Genomic DNA, 26,534 nt, shown 5'->3' on the forward strand with positions numbered 1-26,534 from the left:
CACAGGAAGAAATGCAGGAATACAGGCTACATCTCCACTGCTGGAGGTTATCTTCACTGTGCAATCACCAGTGCTAACTTCATTCGCTGTGGCTGCTGCCCAGCTATTAGCACACCTCCAGCACAGCTTGTAACACCTTCAGCTCGACTGGAAGATGAAAATGACACAAGTGCTCTTTAATTCACTTCAGCTGGGGTCAGACAGTTAGTTTACTCTGCCAAGGATGGGGAACGTGTGAAGCCAGCAGAGCTGGAAGGCAGTGGCTGACTGCACGGAGGTGAACACGCCGGCCTGCAGACCTGGCAGACACCACAGGGTGCTTTGGGGGCCTGCGTCTGCTATGGTCTTCCTACAACTACTCTGCGAGTGCATTTGGACTCCCCACTACCCAAGCCAGACTTCCTCTTATTCACGTCCTACAGCAGGAGAGGAAGGTCCCTTTCTCAGCACAGCGACAGCGACACGTGGCTCATCGCACAGCAAGCAAAACCCAGAATCCATGAGAAACAGCAGCACTTCTGCATACGCTTACAGGTGTAAGCAGGGACAGATAGAAGAGAAGTAAATCAGCACTGCTCTGCTATTACTGGGCAAGGCCCCTTCCAATGTGGAAGGGGAATAAGCAACTCAAAATTAACCTATAACCCACCACATTCTTATTTAAGAAAATCTAAAAATAACTGGATGAGTTAGCAAAATATGTAGTGATCTGGGTCAAGAAAATAGCATGAAGGCATGAAAAGCTGTCTTTAGGGCCAATAGTCTCAATGAACTGCCATCTCTCATCACCATTTTGCACCCTCCTTTCCACACCCACACTCCCCAGCCCATGAATTATGGAGTGGATCCCTCACACAACATTTGACATGAAGCCTTCTTGTCAATGACAAATTCCCATTACTTCTTCCCGAAACTAATAACTAAAATTAAAAAGGCCTCTTAAGAATGAAGTCACCAGGGAACAAAGGCTTTTATGTTTAATTGTTCAGGGTGCTGAGAAGGTGGAAGTGGATAGTCATGTTCCCTCGTGTACCAGCTTGAGCTTTCCACCCTGCTCTCAAGCACAACAGCTCAGCTGGAAACAAAAGCACGGCTTTAAATTGTTTAAATACGGATGGCATTTGCAATCCACTCAATAATGCCCTGCCCAGCATCACGGCCAACATTCAGCTGCGACCAAGAGGATAACACCAAGGGGATGGGATTTTCCAAACCTCCTGGAAAAAGGCTTGCTGCACTGGCTGTACGTGGAAGTCTCATCAGAGTTTAGAAGGCCTCTGCTCTGGGCATCTTGCTGTCAATGAAAGCATGCTATGAATTTGCAGGACTATAAGAAGTTGCAGGAAAAAAAATGAACAATTAAAACCTCATTCTGACAACTCAGCACCTGATCTGAGCTTTTGCATGAGTGAGAACGCAGCTTTCGCAGAACCACACGCTTTCTCTCATCTAAATATAAAGCAGCTCGTCAGGTGATGAGCAAAGTGCAGATCTCTTCCCCCGTCTGCAGCAGGGTAGTCAAGCCAACCACAAAGTGCTGTCGGTCCCCATCCTAAAATAAGGGCAGAGAGGCAGAATTTTCCCTCCTTTCTTTACAACACAGATGAGCCACAAATATTTACAAACAAAGCAGGCTAAAAGGATTTAGAAGAGCGCTAACTTAGGCGACTGTTCCCATTTATGATAGTTTGTGCGTCCTCTGCTCTGTAGACACAAACTAAAACGTGGTGTGGAACACGAAGCACTGTTTCGCTGTACAAATAGCCTTTTGTTCTCTGCCCACAGCCCTGGCAGATGAACAGCCTCGTAACTTCGGCCCCATGAGCCCCTGACCATGACAGGAGCCCTGTGGGGGCGGACACGTGGAGGCCGCAGCTGGAGGCCGCCCGCACACCGCAGCGAGGGGCACAGCTCAGGGACAGGGCAGGTGCTGGCGAGCGGCTGTAGGAAGCCTGTGGCTTAACCAAGGTCTGCTATTTTAGCTTATCTGTTACCATGACGTTGTACGTGCACGGATTCACCTGACGGCATTCCTGAAGGAGCAGGAGCGCTGCTGAGGAGACGCCGGGCCTGGGCCGCATTGACACGGGAAGCCACCAGCAAATGCCCAAACCCAAACCCGCATCCCCAGGCCTCCCGGCCTTCCCCTCTCCTGCAAGCCTCACCTTTCAAATGCAGCTACCAAGAGCTTTCACAGAGGATTTTCTGATGTTGTCTTAGGCTCTGAACTGAGCCCTGCAATGCAAGAACCGCCCTCAGAAAGCTCGCTACAAGCCCTGCCTCAGCAGCACAGCTTCCCCTCTTCGTCACTAGCTGAGCACACCTATTTTCCACACATCGTTCACCTGCCCAGCATCTCCCACCCCGTTTGGCTTTCCTCCATCCCTCCGGTCCAGCCACGACCCTCCACCTCACCCTGGTGATGAGGGTGTGGCACGAACCCCACGCAGAGCCAACAGAGCACCCCAGCTGGCCTCCCCCGAGCAGCCGGAGCTCTACAGCAGCACCTCATTGCTGCCCAAGGCTGAGGCTACAGCAGAGATGAGGGACACTCAAGACAGTATCTGCCTTCTCCTCGAGCCAGCAAAATATTTACCTTCCAGTACTTGCAGAATGAAAGCAACGTGACGCAAGGCGGTGATATTTTCAGGCTCCCTACTTCAGGAAGCTCTGACCACACGCCGCCCTAGCCTTACGTCTGCCCGTATTTCAACATGCGGTGCTTATCTTTGAGCAACACAGATTTGTTGTTGTTGTTATTTAAAAGCTGTAGGAATGCGCCACTCTAAAATATAAATTAAATACACCCTGGAAGCACCATGGAAGTAATGGGCTAATTTAGCATTTCAAAGCTTTTTTTTTCTAAACCACACTTTTTTCAGAAGAAGTGGCCAATGTTTACACAAAGAACTCAGAATATCATCTGTAACTGGTGACCTACAAAGCACAAGTTGCAGTACATGCAGGAAAATAATATGAAAATTTTCTATGAAAATATAAAATATTTCTATGAAAATGATATGAAAATAATAAGGTTGGTGGCACGTAAGTGCCACTGTCATTTCTCTATTTATCTATACATTGTTCTTCAATTTTACTTTAAATCTACCCCATACCACTAAAAGTACCCCAAATATAGCTGTATGGGGGAAGTTAACTGTTCTGAACGGCACCCCAACACCACCAAGAAAATCCAGACTGACTTTCGATTAAAGGAATCGCCTCAGAAAAAGCCAGAATGGATAGGACAGGGTGACAGGCTCTGGGCAACCTGTCTACAAAGTTTCCTTTTCATGCAACAGGCATCACAACACAAGCAATACTTTGGAGACCCATCCTGCTCCAGAGCACGCTTCCCAAGCAGCGCATCCCTCACCTCCATGCACTGAAAGCAGAGGCACACGGACACTGCTCCTCCCTTTACCTGATGAATGTGAGGGCGCTGAGCTCCCAGTGGTGCCCCCGGTTCTTCTGGCACCTCTCCCAGGCACCTGACCCCGACCCCCCCGCAGCACCAGACCAGTTCCTTGCCAAAGCAGCTGAGGCTAACTCAGACCCCAGAGCCCAGGAGGATCACCCCGCCGCAGAGCATCACCACGATCCTCCTGCGTCACAGAGTTCAGCACTTCCAAAACACGCAATTATGAAACAGCTGGGTCAGAAAGCTTCCCTTTCCAGCTTAGCTTGCCTATGACCAACTTTCCACAATTAATACTGGCATTTCAATTAACACAAACGCAGAGCAGTTGCGACACACGTGTGATGTGTCAACACAGAGGAGTATGGTATAAACATTATGGTTTCAGCAGGCTGCAGGACAGCGTGCACAGTGATGATCAGGCAGTTCAGAGAAGCCAGGACATTGCCCAACTGTCCCCACGTCCAATAAAAGCCTAATTATGAGGTAACCAAAATACAACTAGGAAAATTCCTAGTGCTCATCTACACATGCAGATTAGTTTGGATTAGAACAGGGGTGAGTTTAAGCAGCAAAAGCTATTCACAGTCAGCCCCAACAGCCGGCACCCTTTCCCCAAACGCCGCAGCTGCCCTCGTGCTCCTCAGGACTCGCCGAGTCCTGGAGCAGCGCTGGTGGGGCAGCACAAAGCAGCCCCACACGGCCCAGGCCACAGAAAGGGGTGGCAGGGGAACCACGTCAGCTGCAGCACAACAGGTCACCACTTCGCACTGTTCGTGTAAGCAGCCAGATCTACTTTTTAAAAAATGCATTTTGGTTAAGGATCAGAGTGGACAGTTGGATTAAGTACACGTTTCAACTGGTTTATGGTTATAAAGAAGGCCATACAGTGATACCCCGTGTGTCATTCTGTCGAACATACGGGGGAATCAAAACCCTCTCTTGCTGGAAAGCCAGTACTTGCTGGGATTGGTACTGCTTAAGCTTCTTGCTCCCGACCACCCAGCACACCGACAGCCAGGGTTCTTCACCTGCAAGCACACGCAGGGAGCTGTACCCAGCTGAGTGTGCCAGCTCCCACAGGTGACAGCACTCACTAAGATTTGCCTGAAGGAAGAGCACACAAATTAACATTGAAGTGGGGGGATGGAAAACTTTCCCTGGCTCATGGCCAGCTCGGAAGAGCAACGACTGGTCCTGGATGAACATCCTGCTCTGGGCACTCTCCCCAGCACAGCTAGTGGCAAGGACAAAGACAAAGATGACATTTTATGCCGTGCTTTTCCCCCAGTAACATACACTTCTTGTTGGAATCTGCTCCAACTCCCTTCTGGTTGTTACTATTCATGCTAATTGGTGCATGCTGATCAGAAGCAAGCACTGCCCACTGACTTCAGTGCCTGCACACACACATTGGCTACTGGTAAGTATTTAAATAACTGTTACCTGCAACGCTAATAACTTTGCTGTGCTGTAGTACAACCAAATTGTCCAAGACAAGGCAGGGACAGCAGGAAGAAGGGTGAATCTCACAAACACTCATCTTACCTGTGCTGTCACAGCTGCAGGTACAAGGCCATGAGAACAGTACAAGGAAAGCACAAATGCAGCAGGTAGTGCCCCAGCAGCTCTGAGAGTCCCTGCCTCATCAGCTGGGGAAAATGCTGCAGCGCTGCAAAGAGCAGGCCCCTGGCATTGCCAAGCTAAGGCTGGAAGGGGCTGAGCTGCTGTCTGCATGGTGTGAGCCTGTCCTGCACACAGCCACTCCTGAGGGGTGAACACAGGCACCTCCATTGCTCAGCTGCATCATGCAGTGGCGATGCAACCTTTTCTGAGGTGGCATCCAAACCCATGGTAAGTCTGAAGGCTGTGCCTGCAGCTTCACTCCCTTGCTCATGCAAATCCATTCATGCAAATCCCCAGGTTACAGAGCGCTGTGCCTGAAATACGTCTGGGGGGCAGACGTGTGCACTGGCCCTGCATTGCCTGCAGGCTGCCTGCACCTGGGAAGGACACCGCAGCCTCTCACCAGCCAAACACGGTAGCACCAGGTGGGAGCCACCACAGAGGGAACAATAATGCCCTCCTGCATGCTGCTGGGCAAGCCAAAGGAGCAGACCTCAGCCAGTCCAAGGCACAACTGCTGGCAGGTCATAAATCACCATTCCTGGACTACCAAACCGTGACGCTGAGCCAGCAAAAGCCCAGGGTGTGACATCCAGCACCTTCCCTCCCCTTCAGCCTGCCAGCTGTTTTGTGTGAACTTCCAGCCTACAAACCAATGGTTTCTGCAGCAGCGCAGTGATGCCGTGTCACAGAGCTGCCCAGATACTTGCTAAATCACTGCCAGGCCAAGAGCAGCAGCACATGCATCAACGCCCAAAGCTCTGCTCCAGCCACTCTTCTCCTGGAGCCAAGGACACGACAGGAGTATACCAACAGTATGAGCTGGTTTATCCAGGCAGAAGTTAGTCTTCGGGTGTCTCACGCAGGCTGTAATAAAGGGAAGGCAAACATGAAGAGAGATCACAAAGAGACTGCAGTCACAGAGGGAACAGCAAGATTTTCAGTCTGACACTTGTGGCTGCCTAAGTCAAAGCGTAAGGTGAGCACACCGGGTATTTACCCTCAACATGTTTCCAGCATCCCATGGTGTACAGCTTAAACAAATGCTAAACTGAAGGTGACACGGGGGTATTTAACAACATCCTATCAATTTTTTCAGATCCCTCCAGAGCTCACACAGTCTTTTAGCACCCACAGTATCCTGTGGCAAAGAGCTCCACAGCTCAACTATCACATGAAATAAACATCTGCTTAGAGGACAGTGAAGGAAAGCTCCTCTTACAAAGACGTTACGAAAGAACAGAGCTCAGAAGACAGATTAGCAAATAAGGTAAGGAAAGGCAAGGGAAGGGAAAGGCATAATACACAACAGACAATAGAGGCATTAGCTCAGAGCAGCACACAGGGAAGGGTGAAGGCTTATTCATAAATCAAGCCTTAAATTTTCAACCAGAAGTGTCACAAATGGTGACAGACAGAAAAAGGGGCTACAAGCTTCTTTCTGTTCTTTTCCCCAGCTTTTAAATTTCCAACTACCAAAGAAAAACCTTATGACTTTTTAAAACACCTTAGGATTTCTAGATCACCCCCGATTTGACACTTGAATGGTTGCCATTACTTTTCCTTAGGCAATAAACCCTACTGGTATTAAATGCTTCCAAAGAATCTGCTCGTCAATGATTTAGCTGGTTTTGCGTGGACCAAACCCAGATATTATCTATTCAGTGTTTCAGGGTCTCCAGCAAAGTGCCACCGTGCTGCTCACACACTAGCCTCTTGCCCCCTCCATCACACCTCAGTTAACCAAGGCTGAGAACTTTGTTCTTGGATAGCAGAGGCAATATTTAATGTATCTCATCCTATTCTAGCTAAACCGGCATCAAGAGTGCTGAGCTTCTGCCCTTCCCAGATGAAGTACAACACATGGCTGAACGGGGAGCAAGCTGTCCCTTCCAGTGCTTGCTCTTGAGCTCTGCAGCTCAGCTCTTCCTGAAGGGCTTCTGCAAGCCTGAAGCTGTGTTCCTGCCATTACTTCCATCCAGCACGTCCCATGCGAGTTTATTCCAAGATTTATTTCATTTCAGCAGAAAATATTTATACCAAAACATGAGTAATCTCCCTTAAAGTGTCTGAGCAACTTAGCATTCATCTACAAGGCAAATGGCCTTACGCAGTGTCGCGCTGTCGTAGCCTGGTTATACATATGTAAATCCTTCCATACTTCTGAGAAGTTCTCCTTTCAGCCTTCTCACATCACAAAACTTCAACCACGATTACGGCTAAGTTTGTTCATGTGCAACTTTGAGCCTTTTAAGGCTACTGAAATCCCCTGAAATATTTATGTAGCTCAAGTGTTTCTCAGAACAATTAGTTCACTGTTTTCTCCCTAATCAACATTTTCAACAGGAAAAAAACAGATCACATTAGAGAGCTCTATAACCATGGAAGTTTATGAGGCACACGAGTATTGCCAAAGGAAAAAATACCCCTCTGAGGATATTCCATCTGCCAGCATTACAGCAAGTGGCACGTTGTAGGGCACAGAGTAAGAAACCACTCACAAATGAGTCAGTCCTCAAGGCACCCACAGACCCCAGACTCCTTTTTGCCAGGCCTGGCTCTGTTTTTTGTTATCACCCTCCAGTCTCAGCGCCTCACAACCCTACGCTTCATTGCAAACACAGCAGGTAAGAGGAGCAGGCTGGTAACAGAACAGGAACCCTGCTCCCCCCAGAACACTCACGCTTCATGGTGGCTTGTTCCCACTCAGCTAACAGCTCTGCGAACATGGAACAATCAGAGCACAAGTAAAAAGAAAATTAGAAGGTCAGAAAACACCAGGAAAGGCTTAAAAAGTTCAGCGTGCAAGAGCAAGGGATGATCTGGTGCATCCAGCTCGGAGCAGGAGTGGGGAATGGCTGGTGTGAACCTGCCCCGGGTCCAAGAGAGCTTTGCGATGTGACCCTGAGGCACACCTCGGTGTCCTCGCTGCCTCAGCTCCTGTAGCAGCGCTTTGCAGCAGCAGCGCTAGGACTGGCCACGTCCCCACAGACCTTGGGACACAAAAACCTGCACGAGCCCAAGAGCTCCGTCCAGCTGATGACATCCAACTGTGGCACCCAGTTCGAGCCCGGAGCTGGTCTCACTGCAGCCTGAGCCCTTCCCAGGACCTCCAGTCCTCAGGCCACTGTCTCTCCGGGCAGCAACAGCGAGGTGCAGCAAGGTGCCAAGGTGCCTGCTGCAAGACCACAAAACTCCCTGCCAGGAGTCCCACGCTCTTTGCTGAGAAGTAGATCAAGGCCACAGATCCTCCTGCTCTGGGTCAGGGAATACTGCTCATGCTCCACCAGGAGGTAACTTGGTAACACTGATGAAGCACTTCATGCTTCCTTCTTGGTTCTCAGGCTGAAATTGTCTCAGCTCATTTAAAATTTACAAGACAAGCACTACAGAGATACACACATTCCACAGGTCTTATTTTTCTTTAAAAATACGTAACAAACCACTTGCAAAATAGAAACCATTTTCATTTTACCTTATGTCTAGCTAGACCTCTCCTCAGCTCTGTCTGGGCAGCACCACCAGGCTCACAGCGAGCTGCTGCTGTCGATGGATCTTTGTGGTCCACAGCGCTGCCAAACAGGTAGTGCCTATGTGGGGTAATCAAATCTGTGATTGCATGAGTAGTCACATAGCCACGGCACACACCCACTGCGCACAGCCTCCCAGGCTGCTTCAGGAACAGCAGCTACTTCAATAAACACCTTGAGCCCTTCAGGACCTAGGTGTTATACAAATCCTCTGCCACATCCCTTTGGCCAACAGTTTGGGAAACACAGCTGATAGCACCCTGTAGATTTCTAGGGGGGAGAAAAAAAAAAAGAAATCTCTTCAGTCTCAGAACTGCCTGGCAGTACTAGCAGCCCGGAGTCCAGTAGGTCTCCTGTAGGTAGTGTGCCGCTGTTATCTGACTGATGACAAAATGGACCTGCAGAAGTTTCATTGCTTTCACTCGGATTACCATGCGTGCAAAAACGAGTTTTTCTTGCTCAGCACATCCACTCTCTGCATTCAGAGCCAGTTCAATGACAAAGGGAATGGTTTTGTGCTCTACAGCCTGCAAAATCGCAGAGCCAGCACAGGCATGTGGATTTCATGTCTACTTACGCATCAACAAAACTATTTACCACGCTCTGATTTTGAGAGCCACGGCTCCAGTGATGTGCTGGAAACGTACGGAACAGGACAGAGCTGTCCAGAATCACAGATGCTGGAAGTGTCATTTATGCCTACTGAGCTAATGCTCAAAAGCTAACGAGACAAAGCTGGGGAACAGGCAGCACATGCTTTTCAGGGAAGGTAAAAAAAAAAAAGTAAAGAAGATTAAAAACCATCAACTGATACAGTCAGAGAAAAAGCAGACAAATCCTGACATGTATGTCCTTCAGGTAGGAAAATAAAAATCCATACAAAAGAACAAATTTAATAGAAAATCGTGCTAACCCCCGTATTGAAGCAGTTCTTATCCCAAAGAGCCGAGCGGACTTCAGTGCAAGCACAGAGGGAACAGGCAGACAAGCAGAGTGAACACTGCACAGGACAATTGCTGGGAGTGCCTTTATGAAACTCTCTTGATTGAGCTCACCCATCCGGCCACATGCCAGCAGTTACGTGCCCTTCAGAAGCCAGTTGTTCCCAATGTGCTCACTGGGAGCAGATAGCGATCTCCCCACGCGTGCAGCCCCACACGCCACTGACAGCGGAGGAACCAGACCTGCTAACGTGGTGCCAGGGTGGGAGAAGCCAATAAAGCAGCCAAACCTAGAAAACCACACGCACTGAGCAGGGAACAGCCCACGGATTACTGCAGGAGAGCTGACTCCTTGCTTTGGGGTCACTTGAGACCAGGTTGCAATGGGAAGATCTCCTGTCCTTGTCCTTTGGGTAGCGCGGGCAGCAGCAGGGGGCTCAGACGGAAGGCTGGCTGCCCACAGGGACAGCTGAGCCCCGAAACAAGCCTTGCTCCTGCCTTCCACACACACCCAGAGTGCAGGGCGAGCAGCCCAGCAGTAAGCCACCTACAGCATACACAGCACGGGACATGCCAACAGGGCTCTCAGGGAAAATCTTTTTGGACGCCCATGACCTGCAGCCCAGCGCACCCTGCCCTGAGGGCAGGGACCCGCACACAGCTTCGCTTTGGCAAGCAGGCAGGAGCCACACTTGCAGCCAGCAGAAAAGGGCTGCTGGGGTGCTCTTTTCTACAGCAGCCCCGTGCACACAGTGCTGGCTGCAGCTCCTCCTGCCCACGAGTGTTTGGCACCGTGCGTGAAGGCCTGCAGCAGGCCTGGAACCCAGCAGCATCCAAGAGATGTTTGAGAGCAGTGAGGAAACAAAGGCGGGGAAGTGCAAAGCAGTGCGTTATTTTGTCCAGACCAACGTTTTGCATGAAGCTTGATGTTACAAATATAGGAAACCTCAGGTAAGCTCGCACATCTGCCTGCCTTGAGAGCAAGCCACAAGCCCAGAACAAGTCACATCACGGCACTGGGAAACTGTGAGCACGCACGTCTGGTGGCCTCACCCTCGTCTTGGTGGCCAAGGGATCCCAGGCTGCACGGGTCCACATCAGCAGGGAGAAAGTTGATGCTCAGGATCTGTGCCAGTGAGGGAGGCAGCACTGCAGCCCCGCCACACCAGAAGCTTAAGAACAAATCTAACTAGATCCCAGATCCCTGTTGGATCAGGCTCATGAGTGTTCGGCAAAAAACTTCTCTCCCAGCGGGGCTGCGGTAAACACCAAGTCAGCTCTGCACTACCCATGAACAGGTTTGGCTGCAGAAAAGACAAAGGGACAGAAGGGAGGGAGAGGTCAGCATGTGAAAACGCAGGCAGCAGTACAACAACACCGTAACACCGGGATGCTGCCAGGTGCAGCCCCGGTTGGCTCCAGCAGCAAGCTGCCTCTCCCAAAGTCCTGCTGCTGTGGGTAAAAGACATCACATCACATCTCATGTCCCCAGGAGGGACCTTTCTGGCCTAAATTTTGCACTGGGAAAATAAAAGAAGGGGGAGAAAAAAAAATAAGCAGAAGACAACAGAGTTGCATGGAACATTAACAAGAAGTTAATATTTATCATCTAGAACCTTTGTTCTATGTGTCCGGGACAGTAATTTTTAGGACCCTGCCAAGGTCCTTGGAACAGGGAAGGACCTTGCAGAGGCAGCCCCTCTGCATGGAAAAAACATACATATTTATCAGAAACTTTTCAGACCTAAGATCACTTTGCAGACATACTTTCCATAACACCGCAGGGCAGAAAGCAAATACAAATATTCGCTCTATTCACTCTTTCCTCTACTGGTGAAAAGAAAAACCCAACACATGAAAAACTTTAAGAACTACTCCTACCAGTCTCCATCAGGAAGAGGCTCCTTGAAAAGGCAATCGCCACATTTCACAATCCTGGTTGTTAGATTTCCTTCAATTACTGAAGGGAACAAAGTCACGATCTACACAGCCCAGCAGAGTTTGCCTCTCCCGGCTGCCACCCGCAGCAAGCCGGTGGGCTGGGCACGTCCCTGCCTTGTGGGCCGGGGGAAAAGAGCCCAGATCATTTGTTCACTCTGCAGCAACAGGTATAAGCTCTGTAAACAGGACATTCTCTTGCATTGTGGCTTTTTTTTTTTTTTTTAAGCAGTTACATTTCCTCTTTCAAGTAATTGTCAAGAAGTTGCAGTCACGACTGTGGTTTATTCTAATCGAGCAGCTGATGTAACCAAAAAGAAACAAATGCCCCTGACCAGCTTTCTCAAATTGTATCACGCAGAGAAAGCCACCAGACAACCACCAGGAGGGCAGGAGCTCATAAAGCAATCTAGTCCTTATTGCTAGAGTGCCTTGGTCAACTTGACTGGCTGTGCAATGCAAAGCAGACGTTACATGTGCACGAACATCAAAACAAGACTCCTCCCCGCAGCCTGAAAGGCAAGATTTAATGGCTATTTCCCGGACAGCCTTTGAAACCGCACGGGCAAAGAATTGGAAAGCCTGGGGAAAGCAATGCTGGCAGCCCCCCCGTGCTGCAGCCTACCTGCTCCTTACGCCAGCAGTCAATGGGGTGGGCAGCCCACGAGGTCCCACCCTAAGCAGCAGCAGCATGGACTTGGCTTTTTTTCTTGGGCTCAGCCTTAGCTCTTAACGCCTCGCCGCCTCCAGCCGGCTGCTGCCCATGAGGCGTGGCAAAGGATCAGGGCGGTTTAATATTCAAGGGAAAGCTCTGGGTCAAGGCTCTCTGCTTTCCTCTGCCCTGCACAGAGCGTTCTGTGATCAGATCGGGCACACAGCCATCGTGGGAAGGAGCAGGGTCACGCAACGCGGCGCACGCCACCGTCCCTGCTTTTTCCAGAGCGCTGTAACGGAGCCCTCCTCCACCGCAGCGCTCTCAGTGGAAAGCCACCCAGGGGTGTACACAAAACAACGGCAGGTTATTTCGTTTCCTCAGCGCCTTTTCACCTCCAATATCTGGTCACCTTTCGAAGGCAGGCTGCAGCTCAGTCCCAAGCTTACCTCCTCAGCCCCAGCTGCTCCGTGAAATGCCTGCCCACAGGGCAGCAGGCAGAACGATCCCCGTAACCACCCCACGGGAACCCAAAGGCCACACTCACATTTACTGCCCTTGAATCACCCTGGTATTTAAACAGCACTCGAGACCTTCACCCTCTCTCCAGCTCCTCCCTGGAGAAAGGCAGAATTCACGGCGAGCGTTAGATGAGACTACGGAGCCTAACACGCTGTGGGTCACAAATTTTATGTCCATTTCCCTACTGAGGCTGCTGCTCAGTTTCCAAATTGCATCCATAATGCAGCAACCTCTTAACACCAGTGTCATTACTCCCCAGAAACTCAATCAGTTGTCAGAAAGGATGTCTTGGGTTATTTTATTATTTATCTCTATCTTAAATTGACCCAATGAGAAAAGCAGCAGTGCAACAGCCTCAGGCCAGCGCAAATAAAGAACGAGCAAACCTCTGAAATCAGTCGGATTATAGCGTCGGGAGAACCACTGAAATAAAAGCAGAAGTGGGATGGGGTATTTCAGGCTGTTTAAACCCTGTCCATTAGCGTGAGGTCAGGCTCCCAAGGCAGAACCCACACCCCATTTCCCCGTAAGCCCTATGGCCAAACCAGAGACGATGTGACTTGACTTGCATGGTGTTTTACAGCTTCCCCGGGGCAGAGCAAACAGAAGCATCATTTTAATGCATTCCACATGGCCTACAAATACCAGAAATGAAAGCCAAGTAAGTGCCTTCCTGCACCACGCAGAGAGGGAACGCATCGGCTCGGGTCCTCTCCCAGCTGCACCTCGCAGCTGACACCAAAGCTGGGCCGGTGCTCCAAGGTGCCACCACGTGACGGAGCGCCTCCAGCTCCTGGCCCTTCACATTTTTTTTCTTAGTATCCAGCTGAGTGGGGAAAAAGCAAAGTCTGCCTCCAAGTGAGCTCGCTCACGCTTGTTTACAGAAAACCTTGCTCCACGTAAGAGGCAGCTGTTTGTTCTCAGGAAGGGGAGGCTGTGCAAGGAGCCACGCTGCAGCAGGGAGCGCTGAACGCTGCTGTGCGCAGCACCGTCTTTGTTACTGCACAGGCACTGCTCAGCGCCTCCCTCAGCGCTCTTCCTCCCAACCTGGGCTACACGACACAAGGTACATCCGCACGCCCCTTGGGAACGATGAGAAGGGAAGAATCCTGAACCCACCTCCTCGCTAGCAGAGGGCGGCTCAGAGGAACAGAATTACACAACTGAAAGAGCAGAAAGCAGCGCGAGGCGTAGCTGCTTCACGCAGCTCCGAATTCCCCTCTGCAGCCCCCAGAGACAGCCCGGCCAAACAGCAAGAACGGAAACAAGCTGGTCAGGAGGCAGAGGAAATTAAGATTACTGAGCTGTCGAGGGGGCTGCCTTGTACACGGTGGAAAGACAATACTAGACTGAGACAGACGGAAGCAAAACAACTATGTCTACCCTGCTCCGAGAGAAAGAGAAAGCAGGCAGATGAATGCTTCCTATTTTCCATTTTATCTGAGCTATGCTGTGGAGTAACACATCATGCAAGCCCCTATCGCCACTTTGTATCTCTCATTTCTCTCCCATGTTTCAAGCCATTTTGTTCTCCACTACAACCTGTTGCTGGAATCAAGAGTTGTGTGTTTGTTATTTTGGGGTTTTTGTTTTCTGGTTTTTAAATTGCACAGGGAGGAGAAAAAAAAATAAAATTAAAAAAAAAAAGGCAGAACATTTCATTGCTTTTCTGCTCGCCAGAGCTTGCCAGCCCTCGGCAGCACGGAGCCCTGCTCCCAGCCCCACTGCCCAGCAGCCCCAGGTGAAGGCAGCTCCTGGCCCCAGGGCAGGGCTGTGACCACCACACACAGGACTCGCTTACATCAGGAGGAAGGTGACAGATTTTGCACTTTTCCACACTAAATACCTGTCCCCAGACTCTCTCAGAAACCCCCCAGATGCGGGGCAGACCAGTCACCAACTCTTGCCACCAGTACCCAGAGTATCTGTCAATGTAGCTTTGAACTGGTTCAGCCTCATCATATTTTGCTAACGTTGGGTCCTCAGCAGTCTTCCCTCCTTCACGTTTTAAGCAGCTGCCATCCCTCCCTGCTGAGTCTATCCCACGGGCAGTAATCCAAAAATGTTTCCTAGCAGAAATATAGGTCAAATACAGATGAAAAGTGAAATCAGCAACAACTTTCGCCCTGAAGCCACTCCAGCCACGACCAGCCTGCTGGCCGGTTTCTCTTTTCTCACATTCCTGAACAAGACTACTGCCATACCCCCACCTTCACACACACGTTATCACACTGTAGCGGTAACTTGACCGCTGTGGTTTAGCCTTTCTAATTCCCTCTTAGAAATTACATCCACCGGCTCTTCCAACATCTCGCACCTCTACCCTCCAGGTTCCCCTCACCCCTCCGCACTCACCCACCGGCGATGTGTGCCTGGGGCCCGTGCTGAGCACAGAGACGAGCAGCCAAAAGTCAGCATTACCTCACTTTATCAGGCTGCTTTCAAATTATTTGCATGCACGTATTTCTGCATGTATGTGCACCCAAGTAAAGGAGAGGATGTTGCTGCTGGAAATAAATACACCCGGGGGCAAAGCTACAGCGAGTGACGCCCGGGGTGGTGAGGGGGTGGCTGCGGCCAGAAGCAGGTGCACAGGACGTGCAGGGACAGAGGTGACACAGCAGTGTGGGTGCTCGTGTCACACACGGGTGCCCTAACGCACACGGGGGCAGCAGGACCAGCCCCAGCCCTGGCACTGCTCCTGCGGGAGCCGCGTTTTGTCTCCTGCTCCTCACGCAGCACGTGAAAATGCCCCCATCGCCACAGGACCGGGACGTCTTTCCAACATTTCCTTTGGCACACTCAATTTTTGTAAATGCGTCAAGTCTTCAAATGTGAATACCTGTGGGTTTTTTTGTTTGTTTGACAGTTATCCTTGCCACATCTTAGCACGGCCTCTTCAAGTTCGCTCGGTGCTAAGCCACAGCCACGCCAGTGGCAGCACATGGAACCGGCCGGCCTCAGAGCACCCAGCTGAAGGAACAAGGGGCGTTTGTCATGAGGCACAAGAAAACAGAAGGTGAGGCTTAAAAACACCAGTCAAAAAAAAAAAGGAACCTTTCAATCTCTCGAAAAATTATCATCAGCAGCACGTCAGAGCAGCTCTAAAACGTTCTCAGGCTCTCAGGGAAATCACAGCTGGCACCGCTGAGGGCTTTGCAAACTCCTCTCAGCAGCGGCTCAGCAGTTCCAGCACAAACAGCGTCCCGCAGAACTTCGCATCCCCGCCCTGACCGCCGGGCTCGGAGGCACGGCTCCAACGACGAAGCTGGGAGGCTTCTCCCCGAGAGCAGGGAGGGACAGGGACAGGGACAGGGACAGGGACAGGGACAGGACCCGCACCAGGAGCGACCCAAACGCGGCCGGGCTCTCCCCGCCCCAAACCCGGCTCCGAAGTTCCGCGGGGTCCCCTCAGCACCCGACCCCTCAGCACCCGCCCCGCAGCCACCCGGGCACCACCTCTCCGAGGGGCAGCAGGGGGGCGCCGAGCCCCCGGCCCCTCTCCCCCCTTCCCTCCCTCAGGCGGCCGCGGCCCCGTTCGCCCCTCACCTCCCCTCGGGCAGGACGGGCTCGGCACGGCCGCGGCGGGCCCCGCGCTATGAGGCGGGTGGGCAGGGCCCGCGCCCCGCCCCGCCCCGCTCCTGACGGGGAGCTCCGGGGCGGCCTCGCTTTTGCCCATTTCGTGGGGTTTTGGACCGGGTTTTGTCCGCCCGGAGGGCGCGCACCGCACCGCGCCGGCGGAGGTTGCGGCTGGGGAAAAGAAGCACGATGGGGAAAATGAAAAGGCAACAGTGGAGAGGAGAAAGGCTGAGAGCTGCCCCGGCTGGAGGAGAGCGCTCAGGGAAACCTTACTGTAGCCCTTCGTTGTGTAAAGGGGGCTGTGAGGAAGTTGGAGAGGGGCTCGGTAGCACTGCCCGAGGCAGAAATGTTTGGCCCCGAGGGCGGCGAGGCCCTGGCCCAGGCTGCCCAGAGCTGCGGGTGCCCCATCCCTGGCAGCGCCCACGGCTGGACGGGGTTGGGGCACCCTCAGCTGGTGGGAGGTGTCCCTGCCCATGGCAGGGCTGCGAACTGATGGTCTTTAAGGCCCCTTCCAACCCAAACCATCCCCTGGCGTTATGAAAAGTGTGCTAAAGAAAGGCTGATATGGGCAGAGAGGTTGGTCAAACCCAATGACTTTCCAGAATAACCCTGGTAAATCTTCCTCGATTTTGCAGTAAGAAGGATGAGCAACTTGGCTGTGGTGCCAGCTGATGAGAAAGCACCTGCACGTGCACTTAGTGCAATCGTTTGGATACATTTGAGGTCTGCATGAACCAGAGCTGTGTAATCTGCCACAGCAGGGCCTGAAGTGGAGCTGCAGCAAGACAACTGATGAGACAACACAGGATAGTTACAAGGACAGATGCTCAGTTAATCGTCACAGACGCTCCTAGGAAAGCAAGGGTGACTGAATGATGCTGCATCAGAGAAGCGGCTGTCTTCATCCAGTGTCGTCACCAGAGACCAGCACCAGTTTCAGAGTGCAAGAAGCTGGGCTACAGGTACTACTCATGACCCTCAGAAGATCATTTCAAAGCAAGGTGCATCCACTTATGCCCCAAATTGACATAGATCCTTATGGAACCTGCAAATTATGCAGAGCTATTATACACATGATTTCTCACCAGTCACCTCACCATCTGAACCAAGCCAAAAGCACCATCCAATCTGTTTTCTTGGCTGGCCGGCATAAGGGATAGAATCCTGGAACAAGTTTTAGCCGTGCTTTTATTTGCGCACAATTTTCCTAGCTGATAATAAGCCACAATACTTTAGAGCATGGTTTCCAGAAGATCACTTAGACACTGAATTATTGTTGTTGTTGTTTTCCATTTATAGATACCAGACAAAGCATGTACTTGTATCATTACAAAGGTAAGGTTTACAGAAGGCAGAAGTATACAGACTTTTAGCCAACCATAATCAAATAAGAAACAGCACTGTGCAACTTGTGGCAAACTGCCATAAACAAATAGTGACACGGGGCTTCCTTTTTTTTTTTGGGCGGGGGGAGAAATAAGCAAAAGTCCCCTAACAGAGTAGTCAGTGCTTTATCTTAGGGGTCTAGGGGAAACTGCGCAACATGAAGTAATCAGCTTTCTATGTCAACCACAAGGTCTTCTTTCAAAGTATCTTACCTCTCTGTGTTCTTACCCCTCTGGAAGATAAACAGGGATAGGACTGATGACTTCTCTTGCTTCAAATATTAATTGTATTCCTGGAAATCTTTTCTGTTTTGCTTTGTGTAGCCAGACTGACTTTTTTTTATAGGTGGAGGAGGTTGAAGGGAAAGCATTACGTAAGTGAGCACTGTTCAGAGCAATTCCTCCAGGCACATGGGCTGGGATTAAACCCATGCTTTCCTCAAAAGTTCTGAGTTGTCCCTCTTCCTTTCCCCTCCCTCTCTACTCTTCCCAAGCATATGTGCACAATATGTGGGAGATAATGCAACAATGTACGTCCACAGTCATGAGGCTGTTTTTTTATATTGGATTCTGGGTTTGGGGGACTCCACGTGAGTGTGTGTACATGCGTCACGGTTAGGAAATGCAATTTTGCCTGCTGCTTTTTCCACCAGCTGCTGCGAACAGAGAGGTTCCAGCATCCCCCTGAACTCTGACCTGCCTCCCTCTCCCTTTCCTTTCCCCCAGAACAATTAAATCATGACCAGTTAATCATCTTCAGCTCACATGCCTACCTTGTTCTCTCCGTTGCTGGCGTGGGGTGGGCAGCAGGGCAGCGTTGGCTCCTTTCCCAGGACACGGGCAGGACTGGGAACCCTGCCCAAGGCCACTGTTGTCAGCGTGGCCCAGCAAGGCACAGCTCACAGCTAGAAGGAGGGCAGGTGGTGGTCCAGAGCCACGGGGTTCTCCTGCATCTCTCCTTCCCTGCTGCCTGGTCCCCTGCTTACTGAGACATGGCTCTGGGCTCCTGCAGGGACTGAGCACTCCCCTCAGCAATCCTGACAGGGAAAAAAACAGGATTTCTTGATAGCATAGCATCATTATACCACTTTTCATTCATTTAATGCAATTACTTACACAATTTGAGACAAGGAAATGAGTGTGTAGGGGGGAATGTATCAGCTAATGTGATTCATTAGTAACGGTGGGTGAAATACGTCCCTGCGCAGCAGCAAGGATGAGGTGGCTTGAACAGGTCTTCAGTGGTTAGGTGCGTGCTGGTGCTCAACATGCTGTCCACCACTATTAGAACAGCATAAGTTAGTCTGGAACAGCTCACACACCACAAAGGCAATCCTGATTCCCAGTTCCTGCTTCTGGACCAATTTTTGGCACTACTTCATCTACAAGATATGGTTGGCACAAGCACAAATAGTGTAGGCTGGACATGAATGAATTCTGCCTGGAAATAAGAAGCAGGCTTTCAATGATTAGATTAGATTGTAGCAGAGAATAATAGGAGGATAAATACTCTTAACTCCTTTGAGATATGAGTATTCAGATGTGTTCAGAGTGCTCTGTTCCACTTTATGGTCTCATGTCCAGTCACAATGCCAACTGGAAATTGAGCATTGCAACAGCAATGTGCCAAACTCAAAGTATGCAATCCAGCTTTCACTTAAAGCTGTTTACTCTACAACTGGATAGAGTCATTCTATTTTATAAGATCCATTTTTTCATAGCCAGTATCTGACAAGTTATTATATGCTCTCACTATCTTAATCATCTGTAACTTTGAATCATGCTTTAGATTGCTTCTATTCAGTTTGCAGAGCGTAGGAATTGAGGACATCTTTCCTATTCTCAGATAAATCATAGCAGCAGGATCAGGGAAACAAAATGTTCTTAAAGATACATAAATCTCCTTCCATGGATAGGATTTAGAATGCAGGTAATGCTAATTACAGATAAAAATAAACTTGCAAACGCTTTACATATTTGAAATGATGAAAACAAAGGCCCAAATTGTCATTTGATCATCAATAACACAGCAGAGCAAGAATAGCACTAACGTAACCTTCTCAACAAGAACTTAGCCTAACATCTTTCCACCTTTCCCTCACGTGGAGGATTTAGCCCCCAGATTTAGTTATCGTATCCTGAGCATTTTTAATAGCATGATGCGAGATGAGTCCCAAACCGACCCTCACAGCCAAACTTGGGACACTATACCACGGACAAGGAGTAAGTCGGCTTTCCAGTAAGTTGGCCCCGGGTCGTAACCACCTCTCCCATTTTATACTCTGGGAAGGTGTGCCAAAACCCTACCAAAGAGCTATCACTTACCTCTTTACGTGGTAAATAGCGAGAGATGGCATGAGCTGGCCTCTAACAGACTTATCTTCTTATGGTCATTCTTCCTTTTCTTAAACTAAAACATTCCCAGGCTCCTCTGCCCATGATTTGCATGTAGGTGAAATTCAGTCATCTTTACTGGGAAGGGAGGGACTCTGTACCAGTGCAGAAGTCATTAGTGAGCAGCTTGGTAGGCAGACATATCCATCGACTCTCTGACTTTGGGAAATTTTTTCTGTTGCCCAGCATGTCTTCAGGTTCTCCTTCTAAAGAAAGATTATGTTACGAGCAGCAGAATGCCTTAGATGGCTTACAGAAAGTGGCGTTAGTGTGAAGTAGAAGACTATTTCCTGCTGAGTGAGGGCACATCTTTTCTTCGCAGAGGATTCAGGACATCAGGCAACTTCCCCTTCGCTACTGGCTCCTGGTTCTCACCATCACATTCTGCTACAAAGGAATCTTCCCCTTTGTGGCAGATGCCAGGAATTGTTCTATGGCCACATCCCCACTGACTGACACAAGCCTATCTGAGCCCTGCAGACCCTTGATTTTTAGTTGACTGGGAAATATGGGGATAATATGGTTTTTCCTTCCACTCCTGAAATGCAGATTAACATATTTTTAACACTTAGTTAAAGAATATGAGGGTTCTTTGACCTTTTTTCCCCTTCAAAGACAATCTGAGATGAGGGAGGTTTCTGAAGCAAGGTATAAATAACTTAAAGGGAAATGATTCATTCAATATATAAAGCTTGGAACACTGCTAAAGGAGGAACAGAAGGATTCGGGAGAAGGGGAAGAAACACTTTAATTAAAAAACACTTCAGAGACATCTCACCTTTGTGCTAGTGTAGCAAACTGCGTTTAGAGATGGGTGAGGCTTTGGCTTCACAGGCCTCGGGCAGTTCTGTCCTGCACTTCCAGCGCGTTGTCTGCAGTGCTTGGAACAAAGCGAAGTTTTCAGCAGCCCAGGTCTGGAAGCGAGGAAACCTTTGCATCCGAATGCAAGTCTTGCAGACTTCCTTTTTCATACCTTCAGTTGCTTAAGACAAACAGCGAACCATTCAACTAAATGAGGCCTCCTATTTCTGTCCTGGGGTTCTGCTTCAGACTGTCATTTTGCAACTTTATTCCTACTTCTGAAATGTGGATGATGCGGCTTCTATCACATAATAATTGTGAACTTTTATACTAACAAAGGCCTGTAGTAAAAAACATGAAAATTATTTTGGTAGTATTTCATTAGTGAGGTATCGTAAGCCACCCTGAATGGGTGAGGAATGAAGAAATGTTATCAGCTGTTGTAGCAAATGTAAAATCAAGTTATTAATAGTAAAACAAAGAAATTCAAGAGGGCAAGAATAATCAAGGCCTTGATGAGATGGACTTTCTGTGAGTTGCCTTCTCATTTTAACTGAAAACAGTTACATCTGAAAACACAATCCCCATTTTTGCAATTCTGCCTCCTTGCATTCTGTTGTGCAGCAAAAGTCAAGGCACTGTCATGTTTCAAGCACCTCTTCTGGCAAAATACGCTCTGCTGCTTCTCTGTTGGAAAATAATGGTTTCAAGGCCACTCCTTGGTGAATTCTGTTGCAGTAAAACTTCAGGGGATGGCGTTGTTTCATACTTTGATGACAGCACAAGCTATAAAGGCTAATTATTACTAACAGTAAGTAACAACGCAAAGCCAGACTAGGTTTAAGGAGGTACAGGATCTCTACATAAACTAGGCTCTCAAAGCTGTTGTGACTGTAAATTCTGTAAAGAATTTGAGTAAGATTTTATGCCATCTTAATGTGTCCCTAGAGAAGGAGAAAGGCTGACTTCCTAAAAATGAAACAAAACCTGGTTTATATAATTTCTGCTTTAACTAGAGATCATCTTAAAGATGCTAAGAGGCCATGGGGGAAGTCTTGGTTCTTCAAAAACATAAATGTTCAATTTAAATGCTGGTCTTTGCTGACAGATTATTTTAAAATATTTTCCTGCCCCTCAGCATTTTCACTTGTGGATTGAGAATCGTTACTGTCTCTTCAAAGAGAAATGCTAAAAAAAAAAAAAAAGCCATGTTTTGGACAGGTGACTGCAAAATTTTGTCCTGTTTTCCTGTGAGCTGTGTTGACATAATTGAACATAAGCAAAACCTTCACCTGCAGTTTTACTCTTTGCTTGCAGAAAAGTCTTGAAAGTAGTGCTTTAAGCTACCAACTTCCCTGTGCTGTGCACCAATTAAAAAGGCAATAGAAACAAATTCACGCTTGGAACTACTACCCAGATTGTATCAAAGTTGCTTACAAGTCCCCTAATTAAAACCCTTTCTGTCCATGTATTTGTGTTCAGACTTAGTTTCCATCAAAATAACCAGATCAAGAATCCTAGTTATTTAACTTTTTTCTTCCAGTCATTTTATTTTTTAGCAAGTTTATCCAAGATAAATATTCTGGTTGCAATCAGCAGGATGCTGGTTACATTGCTGGGGCAGCGTACGACAGCTCCCTTGTTCTCTCTGCAGCAGTTGGCATATTAATTGCGAATACCCAGAAACAGAAGTACATTTTCCTAATTTTTTCAAATGTCTATTATAATCCCCCCATCCAGAATTTAGCCTGTTGTTGCTAGACAAGCAGTCCTTTAATTCCTTGCAGCCTGCAAGATGTGCTTCTGCCTGAATTAAATTGTGAGAAATAACGTTAACCGGTGTATATGTAACCCTCTGATCCTTAATTCCGCTGTGGTATCACCAAACACTGGGAAATAGCTGCACGTTTTGAGAAGTGAGACTGGAAAAGCAAGGATCGGGATAAGATTTGCAATGGGGAAGGACAACCTGCACATAGCCAGCCCACCTTTTGTCAAACTCTTCCTTATTTCTCTAACCGTAGAACGGTGTATTTTTCTTCGCCCCTTTATTAAAACCTACCATTTCACGTGAATACTGAACACTGATTCTCTGGTAAGGGTTTGTCCCAGCACATGAGCTAGGAAATAGCTAGGGCTATTTTCAATAGCTAGGAAGTCACACTACTGCCGCTCATGCCAGCCCGCTTTGCTCAGCTGCTCGTTCCAAGGAGAGCACGAGGATCAGTGGGAAGTAAGGATCCCTTGTAAGAGGCTTTCTCTTTGTTTCCTTTACCAGGACTACATTGGTCTGAGAGGCATCTTTGCTGTTAGCTGTGCAGCACTGACCCTGCCAGTCTTCGCTGTTGTAGCATTTACATCTGTTCCTCCACTGGTATCTACCACCTGGTTGGGGATAACTTACTCCTTTGCTGCTGTAAGTTCACAACACCACTGCTTTAGTTGAGTCTTTCGTGCTGTGATCCTTCCACATCCCAGCTGGCGTATATCATGGCTTGTGTGTGCTGAGGAGCAGGTTTAACAGCTACAGTTTGAAGTCATTGGCTCCCGAGACCTTAGTTAGTAACAAATGTCCAGCAGTGAATCAGTGTGGAACAAAACTCGAAGCACAGTAAGGGACCATTTGATGTAGCATGACGCATTAAACTGTTTTTACTTTTCCTAGTAGTTTTTCAACTGAATGTACCACCTGAATCTTTTTAGAGTCTTACAAGCTAAGTCATCAGGTCTAACTCCCCTTCAGAAATCCAGTTGCATTATTCCAGTTTCAAACTCCATGCGTTGTCCATGCTGCCTCAAGCTCTGGTTGAAAAGGAGGGATAGCAGCCTAGAACCTGCCATTGGCTAGGAGGGATATATACCAGATTTATTTATTTTTTTTTAAGATAAAGCATAGATGTTTATTTAGTAGGAATAAGTCCTCTTAAAACTGATGACCATTTAACACCTTTCAGTAACACTTAGTTAATTCTTCCTTTCATTATTCCTACCAGGTTAGTACCTCTGGTGGTCCCTCAAGCAACTTTAGGGACAGGCTTGCAACTTCTGTTCAGATGACTGGAATTGTTTTTTCAAGTCTTATTGTTGGACATATTCTGGGAACAATGTCCAGGTGAGAATGCTTCCCCCAACTGCAAGCAAGGGCATCAACAGCATGTTAGTGGAGTACTACAAACATAAACCCGTGTCTTTGCAACCTGATGTTGCAAGAAACTGTAGAGGTGCCTTAAATGTCTTCAAGTGACTCGTTGTTCCATCTTGGTTTGGCCTTTTTTGGTGAATTAAAGATCCCCCTGTGGCACTGGCAACAGATGATGATCTTTATGTTAGCAAACACTATTGCATGTATTGTTGTTTCTATCAGCCTCAAAGTTGTGGAGAAGAAACAAGTAAGCATGATAAAAGGCAACGAATAGCTTTGCATCGCCAGCTTGCTTTTATTGGTGCCATAGCTGTTATGTTTGTGTATAAATAATTCCCCCTGCACAAGAATGGGACTGCATAAAAAGGATTATCTACTAAGATATTGATGCAGTGCACATTAGCCTGACCTAGTATCAAGCTAGTTGTGGCTGTGATTCTTTGTGATTCTTTGGAAGGCAAGGGTAAGGGCCTAACCCTAGCTGTGATACTTCTTGGCCTGGTGTGGCTGGGATAAATTTTCCTCCTAGTACCTGCTGTGGTGCTGTGTTTGGGATTTAGATGAGAAGAGCACTGATAACACACCGATGTTTCAGTTGGTGCAGAGCAGTGCTTACGCTAAGCCAAGCACTTCTCAGGTTCTCACATCGCCCTGCCAGCGGGCAGGCTGGGGGTGCAGCAGGAGCTGGGAGGGGACAGACCCAGGACAGCTGCCCCCAACTGGCCAAAGGGGCATTCCGTACCAGCTGGCATCGTGCTGAACTATTACATAAGGGGCTGGCCAGGGTGAGGAGGGGCATCACTTTCTCTGTACATTGTTATTATCATTATTACTATTTGCACAATTTGTACGTTTGGTGTACAAGTGTGCACAGCAAGTGATGATCACTCGGGGAGGGGAAGGACATGGGTCAGCAGGTGGTGATGCATTGTGCATCACTTGCTTTGTACAGTGTTATTATTATCATTACTATTATTATTCCCCTTCCTTTTCTGTCCTATTAAACTGTCTTTATCTCAACCCGTGAGATTTTATACTCCCCTCCCCCGCCAATTCTCTCCCTCACCCCACTGCAGTGGGGGAGACTGGGTGCATGTGAAGCAAACAGCTGTGTGCTGCTTACCTGCCTGCCAGGTTAAACCACAACGCGTGTACAGGAAGAACAACAGACTTTTCATCACTAATTCCCTCTCTGAATTTCTAGGGTGGGACACTGAACAGAACAAGAAAGGGAGCACCTGTGGAGCAGGACGACAGAGACCCTGCAGACAGCACAGCGCTCCTTGATGATGGAAGGAGAAACAAAGGCTCTGCCAACTGAACCTGAGCAGTCCGAGGACAATAACAGCTGCCAGGCACATCACTGATCACTTCAGTTTTAAAGTAGACTTTTAGTCTGCCTGTCTTTAAAGGGAATCGTGGAGGAAACTACAGAAACAGAACGTTTCCACTTTCTCGTACCCGGCACACAAACGAAACGGCTGCCACGTGGTTCCGAGGCACCGACACACAGCCAGCGAACAGAGACCTCCACCGGGCACCTTAAGAGCTGCACTGCAGTGAGTAAATAACAGCTGGAGCTTGGTCATGAGCCATTCGGTTCTGTACATCAGAACTTGCTAAACCAGGTACCTTGAAAGGCCTGTTTTATTTACTGCTCTGCATTAGCATGCATCATTTACAAATTAGATATCCCAGGTAACACCATCATTATTCTTTAGGCAGGAGGTAAAAGACCAGGTAAATCAAAGGGATTAGGTTTTGTACACAAGCATAGCTTTAATTGCATTTTACCTTACAGCCATGCTTCCACAAGCAGTGCCTATTCATTTGCCCACAACAACATAAAAGGTTTTGATCCAAAATCCTGTCCTTTAAACCAGGGTGCTCTTATGAATGCTAAGGGCATACTCAGCCAATTACCCTTTTCACCAGGCAAAACTAACACTTGCAAAGTGTTTACAAAAGCACAAAGGATGCCTCAAGAATGAAGTAAACTTTCGCATAGCCAAATATAAGAAATGTTGAAATGAATGCCTTAAATAAATTACAAATTCTTAAGAGAAAAAGAACTTCTCTAAGTTGCATTTAATATAAACACTGGTAGACTGAAGGCACTTTAGCCACTGACAACATCCGGTCTTAAGTGGTGGTCACCAGATAAATCCACACATTAAAGCAAAATTTTCTTAAACGGTATTCCCACAGACAGACTCCACTACTGCTGAGCAACGTGTTCCTATGTTTGAGCACCCTCACAGTTTAAAAAAAAAAAGTTTCCTTGTGTTCAGATGGAATTTTTTTTTTTGCAAACTGCCTCATGGCCTGAGAAGACTCTGGCACCTCCTTCTCCACTGCCTCCCAGCAGGTATTTATGTATATTATACCAATATACTATTGATGATTGAGTGAACCCTCAGTAAATTAGCAGATGACACCAAGTTGGGGGGAAGTGTCCATCTGCAGGGGGGTAGGAAGGCCCCACAGAGGGACCTGGACAGGATGGGTCGTTTGGCAGAGACCAACAGGATGAGGCTAAACATGGCTAAGTGCCAGGTCCTGCACTTTGGCCACAACAACCCCATGCAGCGCTACAGGCCTGGGGG

At 48.5% G+C, this 26,534-nt stretch overlaps 2 protein-coding genes across 6 annotated transcripts in view; one reads left to right on the top strand and one right to left on the bottom strand.

The window, feature by feature from the left end:
- CARHSP1 (calcium regulated heat stable protein 1) overlaps positions 1–16,321 on the bottom strand; it is a 33,566-nt gene extending 17,245 nt beyond the window's left edge. The window contains exon 1 of one of the 5 annotated variants that reach the window (XM_027469499.3): positions 16,177–16,321. In XM_027469499.3, coding sequence (XP_027325300.1) covers positions 16,177–16,306 — 130 coding nt within the window. In that variant the 5' untranslated portion in view covers positions 16,307–16,321. Of the gene's footprint in view, positions 1–1,387; positions 1,422–8,519; positions 8,641–11,396; positions 11,422–12,078; positions 12,227–16,176 lie in introns of those variants that run through there. The other 4 variants (XM_005009138.6, XM_013092624.5, XM_027469500.3 and 1 more) reach the window with 4 other exon arrangements.
- Positions 16,322–19,757: 3,436 nt separating this feature from the next.
- Positions 19,758–25,249, top strand: LOC139998767 (lysosomal dipeptide transporter MFSD1-like). Its single transcript, XM_072024000.1, is given in 8 exon segments — positions 19,758–19,814; positions 20,308–20,413; positions 22,330–22,457; positions 23,065–23,221; positions 23,785–23,817; positions 23,820–23,897; positions 24,063–24,175; positions 25,133–25,249. Coding segments are annotated over 8 exon segments (789 nt in total).
- Positions 25,250–26,534: the final 1,285 nt, after the last annotated feature.

Source organism: Anas platyrhynchos, chromosome 15 (assembly GCF_047663525.1).
Source record: "Anas platyrhynchos isolate ZD024472 breed Pekin duck chromosome 15, IASCAAS_PekinDuck_T2T, whole genome shotgun sequence".
In the NCBI taxonomy this organism is placed as follows: Eukaryota; Metazoa; Chordata; class Aves; order Anseriformes; family Anatidae; genus Anas; species Anas platyrhynchos.